Source organism: Micromys minutus (genome assembly GCF_963924665.1).
Source record: "Micromys minutus genome assembly, chromosome: 6".
Lineage (NCBI taxonomy): Eukaryota > Metazoa > Chordata > Mammalia > Rodentia > Muridae > Micromys > Micromys minutus.
In genome coordinates, this window is record NC_137975.1 from 2,590,496 (window position 1) to 2,616,253 (window position 25,758).

The following is a 25,758-nucleotide window of genomic DNA, read 5'->3' on the forward strand; positions in this document are numbered from 1 at the left end:
GAGGGAAGGAGGGGGCGGCCGGGGAACTGGGCTATGATGTGGGCGGGGCTCAGCCCGGGGGCGGAGTCTGAGAGCGGGAGCTTCCCGGGAGCTCGCCTGTGATTGGCCCAGGGGTTCGAGCCGGAAGCGGCCGGGGAGGCGTTGGCGGCAGCGCACGTGGTGACGTGCGAGGGAGTGCGGCGCGGGCGCGCGCGGCAGCGGCAGTGTGTTCCGGACGCGCGTGGAGGTCGGTCGCTCCGAGGTGCTGGGCGCGTGGTGGCGGCGAGCGAGCGCCTGCTAGTACCCCCGTGATCTTCCTCGGCGCGCAGCCCCACGACCGGTCGCCCCGCGCCCCTTTCCAGCGCCTTCCGCTTGCAGCCCGCGAAGCTCTGGAGATGAATTTCGCCATCTCTTCAGAGATGACCCAGGTAACGCGCGGTACGCGGGCGCCGCGGGAGGAAGAGGGCGGGGTGGGAAGATGGTGGCCGTGCGGAGCGTCCCGCCGTCCCAGGAGAGACGGGCATCGCGGGGGCTGCGCACTCGTGCCGCTGCCGGCTGGCGGAGTATGAGCGCGGTGGTCGGAGACCTTCCCCGGCCGGGGCGGGGACCGTCAGGCTTCCGCTCTGGGTGACGGAGATCCCCGGGACCCGGCTCAGCGGACGGCTAGGAAGGATGGCCGGGCCACCGCGGACTGTGGGCATCGCTTCCCCGCTGTCAGGAGCGCGGTGCCGGCTGCGGGCCGGGGCTCTCCGTGCTAAGGCTCCACGCGGCCGGAGCGTGGGGACACGGGGCCGCCCCTCAGAGCTCAGCGGTTCCGGGGCTCGGCGTGGGGTGTCACGGAGTCCCTGGTCGCCGTGGACCGCGGGGTCCTTTGTTCCAGCTCCACGTTGCCCGCTTTTCTTGCCAAGCGCGGGGAAAAGGAGGCGGGAGGAGCGAGGGAGCGGCTGCCCTGACGTGTCAGCTCTGAGTGACTGCGCCGCCGGCCAATCGCGGTCGGGGGTGTGCGGGCGCCTCTCCGTACTCGCCGAGAGCGCGCCCCAGGCCTTGCTGCGCGGGGTCCCTGGCGCGCCGGGGCACCGGCTCCACGTTCTCCGGAAAATTAATAGGCGGAAAGCATGCTTTTCGTCTGTTCACCTTTTTTTTTTTTTTTTTTTTTTTTTTTTTTTTTTTTGGTGAAGGACCTCGTAGATTCCTGTTAGGAAGACATCGGGGAATGTCAAGCTGGTGATTAACGGAAGGAAATCAGTACACACACACACACACGTACACAATTTTGAAGTATTTTCGCTTTTTCCCTCAATACGTTGCACATAAATGATGTCGGAGGGCAGGCATTTCGATCAAAAAGAAATAGGACCGCCTAAAAGGGGATGTTTTGTTTAGTGTTTGTCAGTGGAGGTTAGAACACCCCGATGTCAAGTTGTTGGGAGTTTTGTTGTGTCTCCTATTTTGTCAGTGCACCATAACTCTGGAAGAGCACACAAATGCAGCACGGGCTAGAGCACCATGCCCATAGTATCTTTCATCTTAACACCAGTGGTTGATTTAGGAAAAAATACCTGAGGAAAAAAAAGCCTCAGGTTGAATCATGCTAAAACTTTAATATCCTTAAAATGTTAAGGGATTTATTTGTAAGCCTGAATGTAAACATTGGGTAGAACTGGATTGAAACCAGTATGCTCTAATGCCACCTAGCAGGCATTCTATCAAACCTCACTTGGTGGCTTCATTGCCGGAGGCCTGAGGGGGCTTTCCTCTGGTGTTCTAATGTGTGAAGTCTCCAGTTCCATTTTTGTAGCCATTGTCTTAATTTATAGTTGTCTTTTCCAAAGACAGTATTTCACGCTTTATTTTAGGGTTATTAGTGGGAAGTTGGCCTTGTTTTTAAATGGTAGAATTTTGCATTTCTTGTTTGGATGTTATAAGTGCCATATAAATGTAGTTTTTCAAGTACTTTTTTAAAAAATGTCTTGGCCAGTGATCCTAGTGGGACTCAACTTTTACAGCTTTTGAGCAGTGGATGGTGTAGTCACACTGTAGGTAGGGATCCTTGAAGGTTAAGTATATTCCTACCTTCTATCGGTGTTAGAAGTATTATTGGAGTGATTTCTGGGATTTTACTTTTCTTGTGTCAGTTACCACGGTGTTAATGTTTCTAGCCCTACAACAGTATTCTTCACACTTTTGATGTCTGCTTGGATATGCAAGAGGTACCTCAGCATTAGACCATCCCCAATCCGGTTCTTTTTTCTTTCCTGTTTCACTCAATCTATCTAAATCAATATCTAAATTTTAATCAATATCTAAAAATGACATATTGACAGCAGAGTACCCATGATAAAATACCTAAGTCCTCACCAAGCCAGAATGGTTGTCTATAATCTTCATTTAAATGTCTTATATCCATGTTTTTTTCAGGCATGCACCCACCACGCTCTTCTCAAACACACTTTCTTAAAAACTTCATCTGGTTTCCATACTTAGCACTGTTTAAACCTTAAAATAAGATTTCCTCTCTACCATCTTTTGAAACCAACAACAGCCAGTTTCTGGACTGTGTGAGCTGTCGTGCCTTCCCTTCCCCTGTGCTAGTTTCTCTGCTTTACCTGCCTCTGCAGTGTTAAGGCTGCAGAACTGAGCTATCTCTGTTTTGTTGTAAGCATTTCATTCCTGTCAGTGTCTGCCATGTTTAGTGTCTCAAGTGGTTAAGTGCTTTGCCTGATCTTCCAGAGACTCTGGGTTTAATCCAGTGCTGGGGAGGGAGTTCTTCAATTACTTCATAATGGACTTCCTTGAAAACATTACCTTGAAACTTAAATATTTGTGGCTTACCTGAGCAGTGTTTGGCAAATGTGATGTTTCCTTTTTCTCAGTGAAGGTGGGAAATGCTGTGCAGTGTTCATATCTCTGTAAAACCTGCTGGATTATATTTCATTTACCCTAATCTAGGCTATAGTAACTCTTAAATTCCAAATAGTAAAGTACGTCCTCTGTCTTTCATTTCTCTTACTGACCACACCAAAGAACTGAAAGTGTTCAGCAGTATATATTTTTTTTCACCCCAGTTTCGGTCGTAAAAATGGACTGGCTCAAACTGTATTTTAAATACAAAAAGTACATTTTATATTCTTAAATGACTTTGGGATGTTTGAGCCTTTTGAAAGACAAAATTTCTCCCCATTTAAAATGTTATTAGTGTTTTAGATATGAAATTAGAAACTTGATTTTTTTTTTTTAATTTATGTTTGTGGGTATTTTGTCCAGAAGGCATCTGATATTCCCAAACTTATCTTAATGAAAGTTAGCATGAAGTCCTAAATTAAAACAAGTTTGTATAACTTAAGCATTATTTGGACTTGGCTATCTTTTTAGATTGTAGGTACGCTGGGTAGGTGTCACTGATAAAGGTGGAGTTCATATTAGGATCTCTTTTCTAGACAGTCTCTTGAAGCCTCGGTCAGCCTTGAAACTCACTATGAAACTCAATCCTCCTAGCTCACTCCCAAATGCTAGGAATGTTGGATTGTGCACCCATTTCATATGTTAAGATCGTAGTAGGCAGAAAGTAAGATACTAAATAAGATCTCATTTTACAAAATTCGAAACAGTACTGTAAAGTACATATTATATAGGTGCATATGCCAGAATTATCTCAACATTCTACACAGTTTTTTTCTTAAAGACTATAGTAATTTTACCACCTCCCCAATAAATCTTAAGTTAAAACGTCCAAGTTATCAAAATAATAAACACTTGGCCAGGAAATTGGCTCTTCTAGAGAACCAGGTTCAATTCTTAACATCATGTAGCTAGCTGGTCACACTGTAACTCCACTGCCTCTTTTTGGCCTCTGAGGGCACTGCACACATGGTGAACAGACATGTATAGGCAAAACTCAAGTTTAAAATGTCTGCAGATCTCCAGTGTGTTCTCTGTACATGGGATGGGATTACCTGTTTTCAGAGAACATTTGTTTTGTTAAAACTAGTTTTGTAAGAAAAAATAGAAACTGTAAAGCAGAAATCAAAGTCAACATTATGATAGTGTGATAGAGTTGGTGTAGTTCTGTTTTTAAGACAGTCATGCTACACAAGCTGTCCCTAAAAATGAAGAAAGCAGAGGCTCTGCCTGAAAGCGGAGCACAGAACAGATAATTCTGGACAGTCATGCATATACTCAGAGGAGGCTCTGAGTATGGAGTTTGGAGAATACTGCTTCCTAGCTCTAGGGAACTGGCAAAGGCTCCATGGCTTGAGAGGTTTCCTGTCAGAAGTTGACTTAAGGGTTTTCCAGCTAGAAAGGCAACAGGAAACAAAGGCAAGGTTAAATGCCAAGCACACTTTGGGGAGTGGGGTATCTATCTGGCTTATAGAGGTGGTTGGTTTCCTGCTCCTAGAGCAGACATTTTGTATTTGCATATTAGCTGGAATCTAATAGTAAATACTTCAAATTAATATTTATATTTGTCTTTCACTTCTCAGGTTAGCATATCCCTCTAACGATGAGGAAGGATGTTTTTAAGAAATCACTTTGAGTGTTTACATGCTGAATAAAAAGTTGTCTGTATGTAGTTTATGGGTTTTTTTAATGTAATATGAATATTTTTTGCCTTTTAACTCAAAAGTTGACTTATTTTGTGTGACCTACGTACATGAATGGCAGACTGATTGTTCTGAATAGCTAACTTAGATATGCTATTTTTACAGATTATGATGCATGATTATCACAGAAGAAACTCATGTCTATAGCTGTTAAGGACTTGATTACATCATTTTCAAGCCTGGTAGTTTTGGAGCCACCATTAAAGCCTAAGACATCTACCTTCACCACTCAGCCACCTATCTTCACAGCATAACGACTTGCTTTGTTTCAACACTCCTTGTCTTTGGGTTACTTACATTCTCAGTAACATTTCTCTTCCGTCACAGCTGGTAAGTGAATACTCTTTGCTCTAGCAGTAACCGTGTTTGTTCGTCTTGTTAGCTGGCTCAGTGGGAAGGGCACCTTTCTTGTACAAGCCTGGCAACCCAGGTGTGATCCCTGGATACTCTTCAGGTACTAGGGTGAAAGGAAAGAGTGCGTTTTTTAAGTTGCCTCTGACTTCCACACACACTAGGGCTAGGGAATACTTCCCTCACCTAATAACAAATACTCAATCTCAGTGCTTAAAATGGCAGAGAGATCCCTAAACATTTGGATAGTAAAACATTTTAAAAATGTATTACACTGTGTGTGTGTGTGTGTATGTGTGTGTGTGTGTGTGTGTATGTGTGTGTGTGTTAGTTCTTCCCTTTTACCATGTGGGTCCTGGGGCTTAAACTCAAGTCCTCAGGCTAGGTGGTAAGCACCCAACCTGTATAGTACCCACCTTTCAGGCACCTAAAAAGCTTCTTCATCATTTAAAAGATTAACAAAAATATGATTTTTTTTCTTTCCTCTCTTAGTATTCTTTCTTGTGTATTTTGGCTTTTAAGTTACTTTAAACTGAAGTCCTATACTACTACTTTTTAACCGTGTGTTTTATGTAGTTACTAGCTTTACATGTTAAGTTGAAAACATGGACAACAATAGACTGGACATGTGGCTCAGCAGTTGTAGGAAATGGTATCTTTACAGAGAATCTTAGTTTTCCCTGGGCTAAGAGGACATGCCTGTACCAGCCCGAGGCAAAGGGAAGGAGATTAAGGGGTCAGGACTGGTCTCAGCTGTGTTGGAATTTAAGGCCAGACTGGGCTATAGATGTGTCAGATGCACCTTGGTTTATTTCTGAGAGTAAAGGATGGACAGCAGCCAAGTCCAGGAAAGTATGTCTCTCTTAAGCCACTTGCTGTATAGGTTTGAAAAATATTTGATTTTCCCCCCTTCAGGAGGAATGCGAAATTTGACATGGGAAATGGAAGGTTGTTGAGATATTCACTACTGGATGATAGATTACAAAACCATAGGATTGAAGTCAGGATGAAAACATATCCTAAACTAGTGCTGTTTCAGCTAGTATTTTGTGTGATTAAACTTTCTGATATATTGGTAGTATAGAATTTGGGTATAAAGATACGGTTTATATTTGAAAAAATACATATATTCTGTTTGAAACAGAGCTTTACTGTGTAACCTGATTGTCTTTGAACACTTTGTATAGACCAGGCTGGCCTCAAATTTAGGCATCTACCTGCCTCATCATACCCTGCTTGAAAAATTTTAAAAGCTATTTACATGTTAACTTAGCTTTCTTTTTTTTCTATTCAGCCAAATTTATAAGAAAAGATGATTCCCAATGGATATTTGATGTTTGAAGATGAAAATTTTATTGAATCTTCTGTTGCCAAATTAAATGCCTTGAGGAAAAGTGGGCAGTTCTGTGATGTTCGACTTCAGGTATTTAAAACTTAATGCATGACCTTTTGTTACTAAAAAGGTAAACTCATAAAAGCTCTAAGTTGTATTTCCCCCTCCAAACAGGCAATTAATGAGATGACTGCGGTTTTTGAGATCTTATTTTTCTTTTATGTGTATGGGTGTTTTGCCTGCGTGTATGTCTTTGTACCACATGTGTGCAGTGCCAGTGGAGGTGAGAAGACACAGGATCCCCTGGAACTGGATGTACAGATGGTTGTGAGCTACCATGTAGGTGCTGGTCCTGTGGAAGAGCAAACAGTGCTCTTAACCACTGAGCCAGCTTTCTAGCTGTGAGATGACTTTTTTCTTTTCAGAGACTTATAACTAGAAATGCGAGACCGAGGAAGCTGTGTTCAATGCATTGTCAGCAAGACATCTCATTTTGGTTTTCGTCATTTCAGGTCTGTGGCCATGAGATGCTAGCACACAGGGCGGTCTTGGCTTGCTGTAGCCCCTATCTATTTGAGATCTTTAATAGTGACAGTGACCCGCATGGAGTTTCTCATGTGAAGTTGGACGACCTCAATCCAGAAGCTGTTGAAGTATTGCTGAATTACGCATACACTGCTCAGTGAGTACCTTCGCGTGAACCAGAGAATCAGATGATGCCAAGTTAACTAAATTTAGAAGCCTAGTCATAACTTAAAGAAAAAACAACTTTTTTTTTTAATAGGTTGAAAGCTGATAAGGAATTAGTAAAAGATGTTTATTCTGCAGCAAAGAAGCTGAAGATGGACCGAGTAAAGCAGGTAGAGTACTAAATGGTGTCACATTGGTAGACTGGTAGGTTGCTTTGTGGGATTAGATGTAGAAATTGTCATAACATTTAATTAGGCCCAAGACTCGGAAACTGTTACTTCCTATTTCTGCTGACATGTTGACTGGCAGTCTTCTTTGTCATAATGAAGTTTCCATGCAGTGTTTTTGTATTTAAGCTGCTTGTATATTTTTCTGTGATGATATTGGGACATTAGTCACACAAAATGCTGCATCTCTTTGGTGAATATATTTGTTTTTGACAGGATGTCACATAGCATTACTTATACTGTGAGATTGACACAGAACTGTAGCTTGGCCTTGACACAAACCTTTCTGGCTTGAGCACAAACTTAGATCACTTTCTAGATTGTATGTTCTCCCTAGAGCAAAATGCAAAAGAATCTGTAGGGAATTAAAGTGGTATATTGGCAGTATCTGACAACAGATTCATGGATGTATATGTTCTATACATATGGAAAAGATACCAGAAGGCATTGTGTACCCAGAAGCTAGAGTTACCAGTGCTTGTGAGCTACCTGTCTGAGGTAGGTGCTGGAAACCAAACTCAGGTCCTCGGGAGAGCAGTTGGCTCTTAGGAAAGCAGCGAGTCCTCTTACCCATTGAGCCGTTTCTCCAGCACCCCAGCCATACGATTTTTAATCTCTGCTTTATAGTTACAGTGACAAACCAGTGCTCTCAGCCTTCTTAATGCTGCAGTGCTTCATTTAATAGAGTCTTGATGTTACAGCTCCCAGCCATACCATTGCTCCCATTTCTTACCTATCATTTACTATTGTTAGGAATTATAGATACCTATTTCTAGTGGTCTTTTTTTAAAGAATTTGTTTATTTTGTTATATATGAGCACACTGTAGCTCTTCAGACACACCAGAAGAGGGCATTAGATCCCATGGCAGATGGCTGTGAGCCACCATGTGGTTGCTGGGAATTGAACTCAGGGCCTCTGGATGAGCAGTCAGTGTTCTTAACCACTGAGCCATCTCTCTAGCCCTCCAGTGGTCTTTGGTCATTTGATCTTCAGAGGGGTTGCCACCCAAAGATTGAGAACTGCTGAGTTAAACAGTTTTGACAGACAAAAAAGTTCAATTCTAAGCACGTGTAGATGTCTCATAACCATCTGTAATTCTGGTTCTAGAGTGTCTAATGCCCTCTCTCGGCCTGTGCAGACACAGCATATGTATGGTGTATTGCATAGACGTACGTGCAGGCAAACACCCGTACAAAGTAAATGAATCTTTAAAAAAGAGTCCTATGATCAGGCCACCAACATGGCTTAGCAGGTAAAACTGCTTGCTGTGTCAGTCATGGTGACCAGATTCCTAACCATGTAAAGGTAGAAGACAAACCTATTCCCCACAGCTGTCCTCTGATCTGCATGCATGAAGTACGTACACACAGTGAATTTTAACAGACGTCCTAGTCTGTACATCTTTCTAATACAGATACTATTTTTCTCCAAATTCATTTCCTAATTCTCTTTTGCTACGTTCTGTGTGTGCCTTGCACTTGGCTTTTCTAATGTAGAGCCCATTTTCACCTAACCCTTGAGAAAGCCTCAGCTGACTGCTACGTTGACACCTAGACCCTGCACTGTATTTCCATTTGTCACATTTACTGCTAAACAACTTACTTTGTATGCCACATCTTTGCAGTTTCTCATTTGCTTGTTATTGTTTGGTTTTTATTTTGAGACATGTTGTTATGAGGCCTGGGCTGGGTTTGAACTTAGATTTCTCTTGTCTCAGCCCCACAAGTGCCCAAGGTTCTAGACATGTGCGTACCACCATGCCCAGCTGATGTCATTTGTCCACGAGCTGTCCCAGTGTTTAGTCTGATTTGATTTCTGGCTCATTTCTGTATTTCACATGATGTTCACATATTGACATTAAATATTCAGTGAACTATGCAAGACGTTGGCACATCTGTGTTTCTTTTCTAAGGTCTGCGGAGATTATTTACTATCTAGAATGGATGTTACTAGCTGCATCTCTTACCGAAATTTTGCAAGTTGTATGGGAGACTCCCGTTTGTTAAATAAAGTTGACGCTTATATTCAGGAGCATTTGTTACAAATTTCAGAAGAGGAGGAATTTCTTAAGCTTCCGAGACTAAAGGTAAGAAGGAGGCCACATAGATCATCCGAGTCAAGTAATGTTCTGTGGTTGTAGGCACAGTCTTTGTCAGGTGTACAAGGGTTACTTACAATAATGCTAATAAAATAAAATTTGAGGTGGTTGTTGCTCTTATATAATGGGTTTCTGCTTTCCTGTTTATTTACTTTATTTGGTTTACTGATTTCTTTGCAAATTAGAGAAAATGATAAAATACAACTTTTTTAATACTTTTTTTTTTGAGAATTTTTAAAAAGTGTGCAATGTTTTACCATATTCATTTCTAGATCCATAATCAACTTCACGTCCTTTCAAACTTTTTTTGGCCCAATGTGCTGTTTGGATATAGAACAATCCACTAAACTGAGGTGGGCCTCAGGAATCACACCTTTAAAGAAATAAGGCTGCCAACTAGTGTTGGGGTTCATGAATCTTCCCCTCTTCACAATGAAACTGAGCATTTAGCTGAGAACTAGAATTTCAAAGCTGATGTGGATGTCACTGATATTTGTTTGATTTATTTATAATTCTAGTTGGAGGTAATGCTTGAAGATAATGTTTGCTTGCCCAGCAATGGCAAATTGTACACAAAGGTAATCAACTGGGTGCAGCGTAGCATCTGGGAGAATGGAGACAGCCTGGAAGAGCTCATGGAAGAGGTTAGTTCTAAAGTAAATGGGATCCAGCAGTTCTTACAAATTATTTTTGCTATAACATGAAGGATTCCCTTTCACTTTTATTTTATAACCATGACCCTAAAGAATTTAAATTTTGCTATAGGTACCCCTAAGCTGAGAAACAGGGGGGGTGTCCAGGTGAGCTGAATGAACCGTTCAGTTTGGTCTTCTGCTTTTCTTTTTTTTTTTTTTTCCCTTTTTTTCTTTGCTTATTACGTGCTGTTAACTTTCTTTAAAGTAGCATGTAACTTGCTTTAGAAATGGGAGGTGGTACTGACGTTTTCTGTAGATTCTTAATTTTTCTTCACAGGTTTTTGCTTTAAGTTTGACAAGTAGGTAAAGCTTCTAATGGTTGTTCCTCCCCATTGGTTTATCTCCCCATAGGTTTATTAACAAAACTAGGATCCCCAAGACTGAAGAACTGAGAAGAAACCTCGAGTGTATTGACACGTAAAGAAGCGGCAGTCCTGCCCCAGTTCTCCTAAGAAAAGTCCGCTGTGGGCAGAGAGCGATGATGATTTAATGGTGTTTACTCCTTTACAGGGTTCTTACCGCTAAAGCTTTGTGTATTCAATGGTGTTGTTCTTACATATAGTCAGACCTGGGGCTGGTTTTTAAAAATACTTAAGAAACGATTATTGGAAAAGTTGGGACTAGTCCATGTGTTGGTTGAGGCAGTGGAGTAATTGAGTATCATTCCACAGAGCCCTCCACGCTCACTAAAGCTGACCTGCTCTGCTGTTGGGCATTACTACATTCTATAAAGGCAAGCAGATGCCCTTCAATTCTGTGGCTTCCATGTGGGAGTCACGAGCAGTAGTCATGTATTTGCATCTGTGCCGGAAGATTGCAGCTTACTTGAGTTTTTGCATTTGTTTTCTTCTTTATGTGTTTTCTTGACATTACCTACAGGGGAGAAGTGTGTTTATTCAAACTGCCATTTATCTTCAAAGGTGTAAACCATTCAGTGTTTTATTGTAAATATGTGTACTTAAGAAACTGTGTTGTACTATACCTTTTTTTTTCTTAATGTCACATAATAGAAGCTCTGGAAACAATGAAGATTTCTTTCAAGCCAATCAAGCCAAGGACTCTTCAGCCAGTATTAGAAGATTTTGTATTTGATCTTGATTTTTGTTTTGTTTTGGTTTCACTTTTTACATTTTTACTACTATGACATGTTTTTCTTTGCATCGGGATCCTGCCAGAGTAAGATGTCAAGACGCACACTGGAGGTTACCTTGAGGCGGTTGTGTAATCTGCGTACTAGCGAGTAGCCATGGTGACAGTAGCCACATGGGTGTTCTGTTGCTGTTTTGCAGGTTCAAACCTTGTACTACTCAGCTGATCACAAGCTGCTTGATGGGAACCCACTAGATGGACAGGCTGAGGTGTTTGGCAGTGATGATGACCACATTCAGTTTGTGCAGGTACACATTGCACAGTCTGAGGTAACCTCAGGTTAAAATTTAACTGGAGAATTTTATAGCCTTCTTAAATTTTCCTTTAATAAAGGAAAGTGGACGAATTTCATTGTTATGACTGGACAGAGACTCTGGGGAGAGAACCAGCATATCTTACAGCCTCCAGCATTTTAGCTACACCTGTAGAAGCTGACTCAGCAAATCAGACAAACTCCACGTACACCTCTTCTCTCAAAATACGGTTCACAACTTGTAATAAAAACAGTCAAATGAAACAATATATTAGGTTTTTGTTAAATTTGGTTAGATTTTTTTTTTAAAGGTCATTTGTAATACACATGATTAATAGGAGCAGTTTTTAAAAGATACAGTTGATTTAGATTGCTGATGGCTGTGAAAGAAACTTTGGCTATGTAACTACTGAACTCATGAAACAATATCATGATTTATAATTTTATACAATCAATGAAATGGTTGATTATGTGTTATACAGTGTGATCTGGATGTTTCTCTGGCAAAATGTATAGTTTTCTTGCGCTGGTTGAGTTGCTTCTGTAGCCTATTAAATACATACTTCAAGTCAGACACATTTCCAACGTAGAGAACAAACATCTGAGGTGTATGAACAGTTTTAACTATGGACACTGGCATATACAGAAAAGAAGCATCTGTTGGTTCTGTGTTAAATCAAACCAGTGCTCTGCATGTACTTCATGTCCTACAGCATGAGCAATACAAATGGAGCCTTCCTCTTTTCAGTCACTGCCTAACTGGAGACATAAACATATTTTTCTTTATGTTTGGAATTTTTATAAAAGTCATGTAATATGTATTCTTATGGCCTTTAACTCAGCATTGTGAAGGAATATGCTGGAGAGAATCTCAAGCCACGGAGTGTTTCCTTTAAACGTTGGCTCATGGTAGTGTACTGACTATGTGCTTATGCTACCCAGATGGTAGTGTACTTACTGACTGTGTGCTTATGTTATCCAGATGGTAGATGGCTGTGGTATCCCACGGCAGTAACAGTACTTCTAAAAAGATTGGGACTTGGATTGGCCAAAAGTCATGTTTATATTTCTACTTGGAGCATTTGGGGTTGTTTTATCTTTAATTATAAGAATTGTAAGTTAAAATAGCTTTTCTAATGGCAAAAGATTAAACATCAGCCAGTGGCAAGCTGTGATGCCTGACATGAAGACATAGCATATGTCTTCTATTACAGGACCCTACCAAGGTAGTAAACAGCTGAGAAGAGGCTCCTACCACAAGAGGGCCCTCGGGGCCTGTGAAATGAGACCGAGGTTCACAAAAGCAGGCTCAGGGTTTAAAGGATTAGTCTTAGATGAGCAGAGGATTGTTTATCAAGGGTGCTGCTCCGTGGTCGGCAGTCTAACCTGGAAAAGGAAGCGTGTACAACTGATGCTTTTTTTTATAGGTACAAGAAGGCTTTCTTGTTTTTTTGTTTTTAAATTTTGTGTGCTCTAGGGATGAAACCTAGGGCTTTGCATATGACAGGCACATGCTCTGCCTGAGCTACATGTGCAGCAAGGAGAATTTAGACAACAGTATGAGCGGAAAGAGTATGTAATTTAAAAAGTGTAGTTTAGAGACGTGGTCAGTTACATTTCTAGTTGGCACTTGTTAATCATGGGAAACAGCTGAGTGTCAGGTGGATGTTTCTGGGCTGGCTGTGTAATCGAAACAGAGTTGGCTTGAACTTGCTTTTTGTTTATGGTCAGACACAAAGGGTAGATTAAAGCTTGTAAGAGCAGGTTGTAGATTATTTCAGGTAATAGTTAAGTTTTCAAGAATGATGAAAGGCTTAATGTAAGGCTGTGGAGGAGAAAGGATCAGCTCCACTCATCTGTGCCTACACACAGCTCTGCAGAGGCTGAGGACAGTCGTCAGAGTGGCGTAGGGTGGTTTGAGAATGAGAAGATCATGGTTGCTAAGATGTGACTAGAGATCATGGAGCAGGAAAGGCGAAGGGTCATACTCTGAGAAAATAGAGAGGAAGCCTGGGAAGGAAGACTGATTAGAATCTACTCAAACTGTAAAAGCCGCCTAAGAAGAAAGTATGGTCACCAAATAAATCAGATCTGGAGGTGAACTAAGGGTAATTCTGTTTGTGTAGGAGGTCATGAGGACGTGTTGGGTGTGTTAATCCAGTCAGTGTCGGCCTCATTCCTGTTCACTCAGTTAACAGTTCTAGTTAGAGCGGTCTCACTGCTGTGAAGCCTCTTTAGTACAAGGTTCGTCTATTTCATATTTTGCGATACCTGGGACTCCTTTTCACATATTGAGGTGGAGATTTTAATGTATCTTATAATCTTTAAAGATCAGAATCCTTTTCTTTCACTGTTTCTTTGTTGCTTTTGTTTCCATTGGCAATGTAAGTTTCCATTAGAAACTACTTGTTTGGGCAGTCTGCCCCTGGGCACCAGCTTAAGTGGGTGAACAGAGTTTGTAGGTACTGAAGTGTGTGCCTGTTCTTTTCATGGTAGACATTTTAAGCTCACTGTCAGGCTTAAACAGTGCACCATCAGACCTGGCTCTAGATTCTCTATGATCCTTTCTCTTGGAAGTGGCAGGGCTAAGGGAGTTGAACAGTCTACAGAAGCCCATAACAAAGCATACTAATTCTGAAAAACATCCTTCGGCACCATTCCTGCATTACACTTCTGGGAGTGGTTCGCTTAGTGTTTTACAGTATCCATAATAAGTGCATGCTTCTGATTAGTGCTTCCCTGTAAGATGCCTTCAGAGGCCGGCAGAGGCTGTGTGCTCACGGTGGCAGGCGTGTGTGGAGGACGCTGTGGTACAGTTTGGAGAGACGTCTTACTGTCTCCTTCCTGCTCCCATAGTGAGATGTCCTGCTATTTCATCTGTGCTGTGGTGTTTGAATTGTTCACATTGATCTTTTTCTGGGCAGCCACTTGTGTAGATGTAGCTGTTTGATTTTTAAGTGATTTTATAAGGGCTGCAGGGATTTGTCATCTGGAAAGTGTTGGTTTGTGTTTAGTGTGCCATGAGTGTGCTGTGCAGGTGGAAGTCTGGTGCACTGGCGGTTGTTGCACAGTAGCTCAGGAACACAGGTGCAGCAGGAATGCTCTCTGGCTAGGTCTCTGTAGCTGCCTTTTGATTTTGCAGAAAAAGCCCCCCCGTGAGAATGGCCATAAGCAGATAAGTGGCAGTTCCACTGGATGTCTCTCTTCTCCAAATGCTTCAGTGCAAAGTCCTAAGCATGAGTGGAAAATCGTTGCTTCAGAAAAGACTTCAAGTAAGTTTGTCTTCAGTTTTATCTATTTGTAAGGATAGTTGTCAGTTTAATACATTGAGACTGACTTACGGAAAACCATAGCAGAAGTGCCATTCTGGAGGCTGGAATACAATTTAGAATTCTCTAACCACCCCACGTGTTAATAGTTCCATGGTAAACACAGAGCTCTTGTGTTCACAGATAACACTTACTTGTGCCTGGCTGTGTTGGATGGTACATTCTGTGTCATTTTTCTTCATGGGAGGAACAGTCCACAGAGCTCACCAACAAGTACTCCAAAACTGAGCAAGAGTTTAAGCTTTGAGATGCAGCCAGATGAGCTCCTAGAAAAGCCCATGTCGCCCATGCAGTATGCACGCTCCGGACTGGGGACAGCAGAGATGAATGGCAAGCTCATAGCTGCAGGTAAGAGCAGAATGTGACAGACAGGCCTACAGACGGGCATTCACATCGACTTACAGCCAAAGGGAATAACATTGATACTGAATATGCCTAAGTTTGGTTAGCGGTCATTGTTTTAAATTAAATGGATAAACTTCTTAGTTTTCCAGCCAGAATAAGCAGTTTGATCTTATAGCTAATGAACGCTACTCCTAGACTATTAGGAACGTTTAGTTAATACCTTTCTTGTTGGGTACATTACCTAAAGATACCCTGGCTGGACCCTGGTGAGTAGCCACATAGTTTTAACCTTAGCACTTGGGGCAGTGTACTACAAGGTTCAGCTGTAAGACACCCTAGGAGACATGCCACTAGGGGGAGTCTAGCCATTCTGATCATGTTTCACATTTTAAGCAACTTACAATTCTTTTGCCAGGTGGTTATAACAGAGAGGAATGTCTTCGAACCGTTGAATGCTATGATCCACACACAGATCATTGGTCCTTCCTTGCTCCCATGAGAACACCAAGGGCCCGCTTTCAAATGGCTGTGCTGATGGTGAGTCCAGCGTGCTGCAAAACAATCCTTCAGCTTGGCTTTCTTCCTAAGACTGCCCAGGGAAAGTCTCACTTATCACTTTAACACAGGGACAGCTCTATGTGGTGGGCGGATCAAATGGACACTCGGATGACCTGAGCTGTGGAGAAATGTATGACCCAAGCATTGATGACTGGACCCCGGTTCCAGAGCTGAGAACTAACCGCTGTAATGCAGGAGTGTGTGCTCTGAATGGAAAATTGTACATTGTCGGTGGCTCTGATCCATATGGTCAAAAAGGCCTGAAGAATTGTGATGTCTTTGATCCTGTAACAAAGTCCTGGACGAGCTGTGCTCCTCTTAACATTCGTAAGTTACTTTTTTATCTTTGTTTTATCTTTGGAGGTGGGAGGGAGGGGTTAGGGCTTGTAGCTTTCTGTGTACCCCAAACTGACTGGCCTTGAACTTGTAGCTCTTTAAAGACCTGTGAATTAATAGATTGTAATACACATTTAAAGTTTTGATATAGCTTTAATAATTCTGGTTTTTATTTTTATAGGAAGACACCAGTCTGCAGTTTGTGAACTTGGTGGTTATTTGTATATAATTGGAGGTGCGGAATCTTGGAATTGTCTCAACACAGTAGAACGATACAATCCTGAAAATAACACCTGGACTTTAATTGCGCCCATGAATGTGGCTAGGCGAGGGGCTGGAGTCGCTGTTCTTGGTGGTGAGTGTCTGAGTTTGGAGAGGTAAATAGTGCAAGGTGGTAAGACTTTAGTTCCAGAATTCCAAGAGGGCCACTCAAACACTTCCAAGCAGACTGCAGGGACTGGCGAAATGGCCCAGCAGGTAGAATGGCTGGCTTTCTGGCAGAGACCCCGAGTTGGATCTCCAGAACCCATGTAAGGTGGGATGAGTTGTCTTCTGACCTCTCTGTATGCTGTAACATGTGCAAACCTGCACCCATGTCATATACAACATAATTAAGAATCTTTTTAAATTCAGATGGATTCTGTTTCTTATGACACACACAGGGGACTAAGGATTTTTAGGTGTCTGTTAGTAACCTAAATAACATTTTTTTTTCACCCATCTCTTGGTGGGTGTTGTTAACCAAGTTCCACATTTCCCTCTGTGATTTTGAATTGACCTTTTTTTTTTTTAGGATAGTAACTTGAAGAATTTTATTTCAAAAATAATCTCTTAGTCAATTTTGTTTTGTAGACAGAGTCCTTTCACATAGTCTTTGATTACTTTATTGTCTATAAAATTGGTTAACATTTGGAACAAAGCAGCTAATGAACATGTCAGTGTACTGAGGGTAGTAAGCAGTCTCTTGACCCAGAACCCAGACCTTTGTGAGCCACATCAGTGTAGTTACAGCTGTATTCATGCAAGCGGGGTGGTAATCAGAGAAGACAGTAAAGAAGCTGAAAATTAGTGATTTCCCTCCCATAGTTTATTGCTGATATTTTTGTTCTATTTAACTATTGAGTATGTAATTTGAAAAAGTCTTATGTAGATGAAAGCTCTAGAAGTTCAGTCACTGGTCTGTTTTCTGTAAGTTTTTGTGGTGCCACTTTAAACCAGGACCTCCTTTTTACTGGGTAAATGTTCTACCATTGGCCAACATATATAGCCCTGGTCCTTCCTATAACGTGTGAATATATATAACTATGATAGTTTGTCACTTAACATATTTAGGCAAGTTTCTACCTTCTTTGTGTCTCTTAATTGTTCATCTGTGAAATGATCACAGTAATAATTACTATGGAATTGTGGGAGATTTAACATGGTACAGTTTCTGCCCTTCTCTCCCTGTAGCTGCCTAAGTTTCTGTAGGAATGGATTCTTTTCCATTTTTAACTCATTTAAACTCATCTGCATGGTTTCCAGTGTCCTTGCCTCAATTACTACACAGACCTTTTCTTTCTTTTTGTGAGGTAAGGTTTCATTATGTGGCCCAGGCTGACCTCATATCAGTAGTGCTTAGTTGTGGTGACATACTATGCCTTCCCTACATAGGTATTTAAGTTTTAAACTTTTGTTTAAAACAAAAAACCAGAATGGACAAATCCCTCTAGTTAAACTCACTCAATTTTTGGAGGCTTTTTTTTTTTCTTTTAAGTTGTTTTCTGAGCCTTTTTGTACTGTCTTGTTTCTCTTTTAGGAAAACTGTTTGTAGGTGGGGGCTTTGATGGATCGCATGCCATCAGCTGTGTGGAGATGTACGATCCAACTAGGAATGAATGGAAGATGATGGGAAACATGACTTCGCCAAGGAGCAATGCTGGGATCACGACTGTAGGGAACACCATTTACGCAGTGGGAGGGTTCGATGGGAACGAGTTTCTGAACACCGTGGAAGTCTACAGCCTTGAGTCAAATGAGTGGAGCCCATACACAAAGACTTTCCAGTGTTAACAAGGTTAAGAACCCCAAACTACCAGGCTTAGTGATGTACTTGTGTTTAGTAGAGGTACACTTGTGAATAAGGAGGGTGGGTGGGCAGATGTTGCTAACAGCAACACAAAGCTTTTGCATATTGCATATTATTAAACAAGCTGTACATACCTTCTGTGTTTGGAACGGAATGCAAAAATGAAGGTCTGTTTGAATTCTTAAGACATCTTTGGTTATTTTACTTTTTGAAGGTTGATACTGTAAAAGAATAAACCACAGATTGATTGGGAACATCATTCCAAGAAGTCCCTGCTCCTCCACATTTGTTTTGCCGATTTGCACATTAAATGGCTCTTCCCTCAGTTCTGTCTTAAGAGGCAAGAGGGGTAGGGTTTACACGTAGGCAGTTGGGTTTTTTAAGGGCCCCTTTTCAATAACTGGAACACTCTATAACAAGATACTTATTTAAATAGATAACAATGACTATTTTTGTTTTTATTAAAAGCTGACATGCCTACCAATATTTAGTCTTTTATGATTACATTTTTATAACTTTTTATATTCTCAGCAGAGTGCTTTCTGTGCTGCTGAGGTAAAATGTGGCAGAGGGCAGAGGAAAGGATGCAGGGGGTGTTTGTTTTCAATGCTCAGAAGGCAAGCCTTAGCATTGTCGCAGCTGTTCTGCTTCTTTTCTGCCGAGTGTAGTACCGGTGTTCATTCGGATGGAGTTGCTGAGTAGTAACAGTAATAGTTCAAACAGCTTTGATGAATTACTGAAGCATTTAAACTGTCTTTATTTATCATTAACCAAACAACTGTAAGTGGAAACCTTTGACTGAAACAATTAAACTGTATTGGGTTTGTGAATGCACCCCTTTTCGAAGTATTTTGTTCAGCTTTCTTACCCGGATTAGTACTGGTTGGGGTAACTCAGTGTCTGTGTAGCACTGCCCTGATTTATGGTGCCCAAGCGAGCAGATCTAATTCTTGCTGCAGATGCAAACACATTGAAGGTAACTTTGCAGTAAATCCTTGCATTGTAGGATAGAATGTTCAAATGTTAGCCACTGGGCTCATTACTTATAATGTGGGGGCTTTGTTGTTTTGTGTTTCCCTATAGTTTACAGTATTAGTGGAAAATGCTCATTTGCCATCTCTGAAGTCAGGGATGGTGTGAGGTTTGTGTTTTACATAAACCAAACCTGCCAGCTAACGTAAGACGACCATAAGTGGCTGACTTGGGATGTGAATGTATTTTCTTCAAACATTAGATTGGTCCTTTGCCACCTCATTTCTCTAGTGTACAACCACCAAGAAAGAGGCAGTACACTCACCTGCTGTGTGGTTCTTCTCTTTCCCTGGTTTGGTTTTGGATTAAACTAGTTTGGCAGATTAGCAGATTTGATGTGGCCTAATGACTGTTCCTAATATGGTCTGTTCAGCCATGAAACAGCTTGAGTCAAAGATCTTAAAAATCACTTTTTACTGCCTAAGTCACGTGCTTCATGCAAATACTTGATATGAAAACCACTTTTGGTGACAAAATGGGAATATATTGTTTAAAAGTTTGCTTTGAAAGAAGGTGCAATTACCTATCTCAATATAAAACAAAACAAAAACCTAGCGCCCAGCAACCAATAAGTGTTTATCTACATATAAAAGTTGTGATTTCTTCAGAGGAAGATAAAATGGAATCGTCAGCGTATTTGTTAAAAATCAGAGGGTTAGTTTACCATTATGAAGTTTGGAATGATTTAAAAATAGTATTGGCAATATTTCTTTTTTTAAAGCTGTTTTGTTTAAACTGCTGGCCATGTCTCCAGGCCAGCTCGATACTTTTGATCAATTGTAATAGGACATGAAATTTAAGAAACTTTATAGACCATGTTGGCCTCTAACTAGAGATCTCTAACTAGAGATTCTGGCTCTGCCTCCCAACTGCTAGGATTAAGGGTATGCACCCCCCCACACACACACAACTGAGCTTTCATTTATTACGACTTTTAATGTAATATTCTGATGTTTACCCTTGTCCAAAGTACTTTATAATTCTCTAAAGAGAATCTTAGGGAAGGAAGTCAGTGTTTATCTAACTTCTAAGAGTTGTGGAAGGAGACAGACTTTAAAAGTCCAGATAAAACCATCCTATGGTTGCGGGGGTTAGAACAGGAGGGTGAGTGACAACAAAATCTCTAGTGTGGTGGATTTGAAGGATCTCGGTGAGTTAGCAGACATTAACTGAGAAGGTCTGAGTGCCAACATACATTAACAAGAATGGGAACAGGCATAAAGTGAAAAGGGAAATCAGAGCACCAAGTCTTTAACAAGTTCACCATTAGAAAGTTCATTATGTGAGGGATACAAAGGAACAACTGCCATCAGTCAAGTCAGAAGTTAAAATAATAGACTTGAGTTGTGTTTGTACAATGGCCAAAAAATACTGGGTTTGCAGTGGCACATACCTTTAAAGCCAGCACTGAGGAGGCAGATAGTCTATATACATAGGTCTAGGCTAGCCAGGGCTACACAGAAAACAAATCCCAACTCTAATACTCAACCTTGCTGGTTACTAACATTGGTAAAGACTTAATAAAATACTCAAGTTGTTAGAACATGCAGAAAGGGGACTTTCTAAGGTGCAAGATCCAGCAGGCACTTTGAAAAGTGCAGTTCAGCAATGCCTGGGGATAAAGTAAATACATTGGCAACTTAAATAATCACCAGTGGAAAAGTAAAATGGGGTTCCTTTCCACATAAACCTGTGGTCCTGAGTCACAGTGGCCTACCAACTTGCTAATGCTGTTCACTAGTGATGCAAACTGCAGACTATGAGAAGGAGAACTGCCCTTGCTTTGACAACTTACTGAAACTGGAGCCATTGGAGATTAGTGTGGCTCTACATAACAATGAATCTTGAAACTTAGGGGACACTATAAGAAGTATGAAAACCTTGTATTTTTAAAGAGCAAGCTTAATGACATCTGTTCAAGAAGTATTTGACTGTTAGCAAGCAGAAGGCCCAACCTTTGAGAGCATGCGACAGCCTAGCTGAGCGTCTGGATCTTGGCTTTTGCAGACATGTTCACACGATTTCGGCTTTTCACTTGCAGTGAAAGTCAATGTAGCTACCACAACTCAGGTCAGTGACATGGCCACTTTTGGTGCTGTGTGGCCTCAGCACACATGCTCTAAAAGCACACCTATAGGGGAGCATCCTGGGTGCTGCAGGGGCGGATGATGAAGGAGGGAAGGAAAAATTGAGATGACTCCCTTCTATGTAGATAACAGCAATCCTGCCTCAGTCTCCTGAGTGCTGGGATTAGCTGTGCAACACAGCTTCACAGATATGTGTAAGGGTGTTTACATGCATTCTGATACAACAGATACATGCTGGCAAGAAGTGGGGTTTGATGCCCTGAAACTGGTTTCAGATGGTTGTAAGCCATCAGTCACATGTAGCTGTGGCTAGCCTCTGGAAATAACTATGTAGACCAGGCTGGTCTCAAACTTGTGATCTTAACCTTTCCTCCTGGACTATAGGCATAAGCCACCATGCCTAGTCTCCCTGGATGTGTGTGTGTGTAGACCAGGGGTCCACATGGACTGAATTCCTGTCACTTCCTGAGACAGATTCACTCTGAACCTTAAGCTCACCAACTCAGCTTGACTGCCAGCAAGTCCCAAGGATTCTCCTGCCTCCATTTCCTCTGTACTAGCATTCGCCCTCAGGACTTCATGTCAAATACCTAATCCTGTTTCATATAAAATAAAAGTCTATACTGAAAAGATGACTGGGGTTAAGAGCATCTCCTGCTTTTACAGTGGATCCAGGTTTGATTGCCAGCACTCCGGTGTTGGCTCTTAACTGTTAAGTACAGTTTCCGGGTACACACTATTCTGATCTCTGTGGGTACCAGACAGATACCTGGGATACACAGAATGGTTATAAACAACGTTTTTGAAAATTCCATGCTTCACTGTTTGGTACCATTTTATAAACTTTTCCAACCTAACATGATCTGTTCCCTTCCTACCCTGGCTTGCTTTAATTTTGGGGCCAAGGAAAATGACTAAAGAACGGTCCACCAAGACTTGCAGTGGACAACTATGACTGCAGATTGGAACTCCATAGATAGTTCTGTTTCACTTTATGACATTGTGGGTCTTTCTCATAGACAGATGTGTACACTACCTTGATATTCTGGATGTCATCCTAAGGGAGTCAGTCTCAGAGTCAGCCCATGTTTATATAGTGTCTTGGCCAACACTCAGAGCCCAGGTTGTGTTCACATTGCCAACTTCCTGGCCCCCCTGTCTGGTGGAATACTTTTCAGCCTTGAATCATGATGGGCTAGGATGAATGACCTTTCCTACTGAGTATCCAGACAGTTGCTCTCCAAAGTGCTTCTCAGAGAGAGAACTTGCAATCTAGAAACCGGACACGATGGCCAGTTCTTATTCAGTGTATTTTCATTGTTGTTAGGATCTTTTGTTATTCGAACTACTTGAATGACCAACGCTCCTTGTCTACTTCAGTGTGACCAGCTTTGGTCAGCACTGACAAACTGACCACAGGCTCTACCTTTACTCAGACTTGAAAACTGTGGTGTGCACTGGGTAGCAAGCCACTTAACTTCAAATCACTGCAACTCTATTAGATCTTGGAAAGACATTGTTCTGGTGTAAAATATCCTGAAATACTGCCTTTTCACATTCAAAGATATCCAGGAGAGGGTCAGGGCAGGGACAGGATTCAGTCCATAAAGGCCCTTCATGCTGACACGGGGACCTGAAGGTGACGGCTGTCCCCAGGAGGGAATGTGAATAATGGTGCACAGGTGCAGAGGAAGGAGGCGGCCTAACTGAAGGTTCACCGAGGGACCCTGGCTCAGGAAGTGACTTGATCACTCTCTCCCTTATTTTTGAGATAGAATCTGGCCACTGAGCTCTGGGATCTGCCTGTCTCACCTCCACAGCACAAGGATTACAGGCAGATGCTGCTCTGCCTGGTGTTTCTGTGGCAACAGGAAATCTGAACTCAGGTCCTGTTTCGTGGCAAGCACTTTACTGAAGCCAGCATGATTGAATGCTTGCCGTGTGGAGACCAAAGCAGGAAGACTGCCACAGATTCAAGGCCAGACTGACCTGAGGCCAGCCAGAGCAATACAGGAGAAAGACTTCCTGACACGCTGAGGCTTCTGGCCCTGCTGAGCACTATCTGTCCACAGACCTTAACGTGCAGGTTTGCTCACACTCCACTGGGCTGAGCAGTACCTGTATCAACCACTATCAATATCCAGAACCAATCTTTCTACTGCAAACCTTATACTCACCTTATGCTCACTTCAGAGTGTATTTGGGAGTAAACCGAAAACCAAATACTACTAAAATAAAGTTATTTATTGCTGTTTTAAAAATAAATTAACATTTATTATAGAATATCAAATTTTGTTTCATCTAATATATTAACAAAAGCATAATACACTCCGGTAAACAAGGATTCCCAACTCAATGTGTGACTAATCATTTAAGGTAGGGCCAGCAGCTGCCACTGCCGCTTAACCTCCAATCCATACTGCTGCCCTTAGGGGAAACATCACAAGTGCCCTTCCCTCCTGAAAACACACTGAAAAACAACATCTCCAAGGCAGCGACAGAGAAGGTACTAGTTTACAATTCTACGTGTCCCTGAAGGAGGTAGTGGGTTTTCCCACCAGTTTTATATAAAAGACAGTTTGTTCATGAAAGCAGCCCTCGTGGAGGAGTGTGGAATGTGGTAGCATGGGTTTGGCAGTGTCTGGTCGTGCTCACATTCAGGGTTAGGAGAGACAAAGGCTCTGGGCTGCCACCACGTCACAGTGATTCCTGCCTCAGGAACACTGAGAAGACGCTCTCTCCTTAGAGGTAGGAAGTATCGCCAACTCCAGAAGAGCTGGGCCTACAGTTTATACTACATTGGATTCAATGAGATGGCCAATACATTTTGTTTTCTGTATCTATGAAAGTTCTTTCTTTCAATTCTTTTAGGTTTGGTTCAACAAAAGCAACGAGGTTGAAAGTTATTGTTACTCAGTCCTGTGAACTTAGGTCCTGTTGTAGAGCGTGTCTTCACACCACCCTCTGCTTTTGGCCTCCATATAGACAGAGGCGCTGCACTGCTGCATGGTGTGCTCCATCTCAATCAGTTGGCGGCATCCGATGGTTAGTTTTTCCCTAGGGAAAAGAAGCAGTAAATCACAAGACAGAACCCCAGAGGCAGGCAGGTGTCTAGGCAACCTGGTCTATGTAGTGAGTTCAGTCTAGCCAGGGCTTTGTTTATTTTTAAGTGTATACATACATGTATGTCTATGTGTGGGTTTATACTTAAAGGTGAGGAGCCCAAATTGGATGCTGGCAACTAAACTCAGGTCCTCTCCAAAAAGCACTATGATCCCTGCGCTCTCTCCAGCCCACCACCTACAGGTGTAGACCCACAGAGTAGAAAGAAGGGATTCGCTAAATCATCTTCTGCCTCCACCATGTGTGCTGTGGTACACACACACACACACACACACACTCACACACACACACACTCACACTCACACACACTCACACACACACGTAATTTTTAAATAAACAGTTCTACAGCTGGTTGTGGTGGCTCTTGAAATTGGGTGAGTAAGCAGGTGAGAGGACTGAATATGATCAAAGATTACTGTATGAAATTCTCAAAAAGAATAAAAATATTATTTATAAACATTTTTGACTAAGCTACCATAGACCTATTTCCTGTATTTAAACAAAATCAAGTTTAGTTTTGCTGCCAATTCTTCACAACTAATCAAAAAAAAAAAAAAATGTTTTTAGAAGAGCCTTGTACAAGGTTCAAAAAGCAGAGATGAAAATATTTTCTTATAAATTCTAAAATAAAACAAAAATTAGAACGGTCTAAATTATTATCCTTGGTCATTTATTCTAAAACAAGTTGAAAACAAGCAAGCAAACATATCTTTCAGTAACTGAATCTATTTCTCTATCCTTCCTTTTTCTTCTCTTCTGTACCCTAAGGTTAAGAGGGCTCCTCTCCTCTCCAGCCTAGTGGCACTGGATTCCTTCACGCGATGACTCAGTATTCCGACAGCAACCACTCCTTGTTATTTCCCGGGGCAAGCTGTCAGTGCAGAAAGCTGTTCGTGGTGATGGAACTCCTGCGTTCTTTTCCTCGACACTTGTCAGCCTCTGACTTCCTTTCTCCAGTATCTCCAATCTTCTCTGAGTACACACTTCACGAATATGAGAAACACTGAGCACATTTCTGGATACTACCTAACTTCAAGAAGGTTCTTCCTTGATGTCTATAAAAGCCATTTATCTGAGTCTAAGTAAAAATGAAAACTATTCCTCTGATAGTCCTATTAAGTTGCCTAATGTGGCTTAAATATGTGACCTTTGTGCCTCAGCCTTCCAAGCATCTGCGATTAGAAGTAGGCACCACCACACCATACTAACCCCTAACATTCTGAGTTCACATGAACAAAGCTCTTTGGAGTCTTCAATAATCTATAGAAATAGATGGTGGCACATGTCCATATCCCAATTATTAGGGAGGCTGAGACAAGGACTTGTTGGCTCTCATAAATTTGAAACCAGTGTGAGCAAAACAGCAAGACCTTGCTTCAGAGTGAATTAATAAATAAGACTGTATATACAATCATACATGAAAAAAGTCTTGAGGTCAAACATATGAAAACCATATAAAACTATACAGCTGACAAATTAACAAGCCTCTTTGAATATATGAA

General features: G+C 41.8%; 2 protein-coding genes across 3 annotated transcripts in view; one reads left to right on the forward strand and one right to left on the reverse strand.

Annotated features, from left to right (window-relative positions):
- Window positions 1-204: 204 nt before the first annotated feature.
- On the forward strand, window positions 205-18,848 carry IVNS1ABP (influenza virus NS1A binding protein). 2 transcript variants are annotated; one of them, XM_080918032.1, is made up of 14 exons: window positions 205-407; window positions 4,686-4,910; window positions 6,226-6,354; window positions 6,777-6,946; window positions 7,049-7,124; window positions 9,096-9,269; window positions 9,800-9,925; window positions 11,266-11,373; window positions 14,521-14,650; window positions 14,831-15,055; window positions 15,468-15,589; window positions 15,679-15,937; window positions 16,128-16,301; window positions 17,745-18,848. In XM_080918032.1, the coding sequence occupies exons 3-14, from the start codon at window positions 6,244-6,246 to the stop codon at window positions 17,996-17,998; spliced, it is 1,929 nt and encodes a 642-aa protein (XP_080774158.1). In that variant the 5' UTR covers window positions 205-407; window positions 4,686-4,910; window positions 6,226-6,243; the 3' UTR covers window positions 17,999-18,848. The 2 variants fall into 2 exon arrangements, with proteins under 2 accessions (XP_080774158.1, XP_080774159.1); XM_080918033.1 differs by lacking the exons at window positions 11,266-11,373; window positions 14,521-14,650; window positions 14,831-15,055; ... (2 more) ...; window positions 16,128-16,301; window positions 17,745-18,848 and adding an exon at window positions 10,328-11,259.
- A 4,539-nt stretch (window positions 18,849-23,387) lies between these two features.
- SWT1 (SWT1 RNA endoribonuclease homolog) overlaps window positions 23,388-25,758 on the reverse strand; it is a 48,588-nt gene continuing 46,217 nt past the window's right edge. Inside the window, exon 20 of the mRNA XM_080918038.1 lies at window positions 23,388-24,190. Within this exon, the coding sequence (XP_080774164.1) occupies window positions 24,061-24,190 (130 nt within the window). The 3' untranslated portion in view covers window positions 23,388-24,060. The remainder of the gene's footprint in view (window positions 24,191-25,758) is intronic.

Excerpts from the sequence above, each read along its gene's own strand:
- IVNS1ABP (XM_080918032.1), top strand. The coding sequence starts at position 6,244 with ATGATTCCCAATGGATATTTGATGTTTGAAGATGAAAATTTTATTGAA. Across the intron at positions 15,056-15,467 it reads TGGCAAGCTCATAGCTGCAG|GTGGTTATAACAGAGAGGAA; the intron begins GTAAGAGCAGAA and ends TTCTTTTGCCAG. Across the intron at positions 16,302-17,744 it reads TGGAGTCGCTGTTCTTGGTG|GAAAACTGTTTGTAGGTGGG; the intron begins GTGAGTGTCTGA and ends TTTCTCTTTTAG.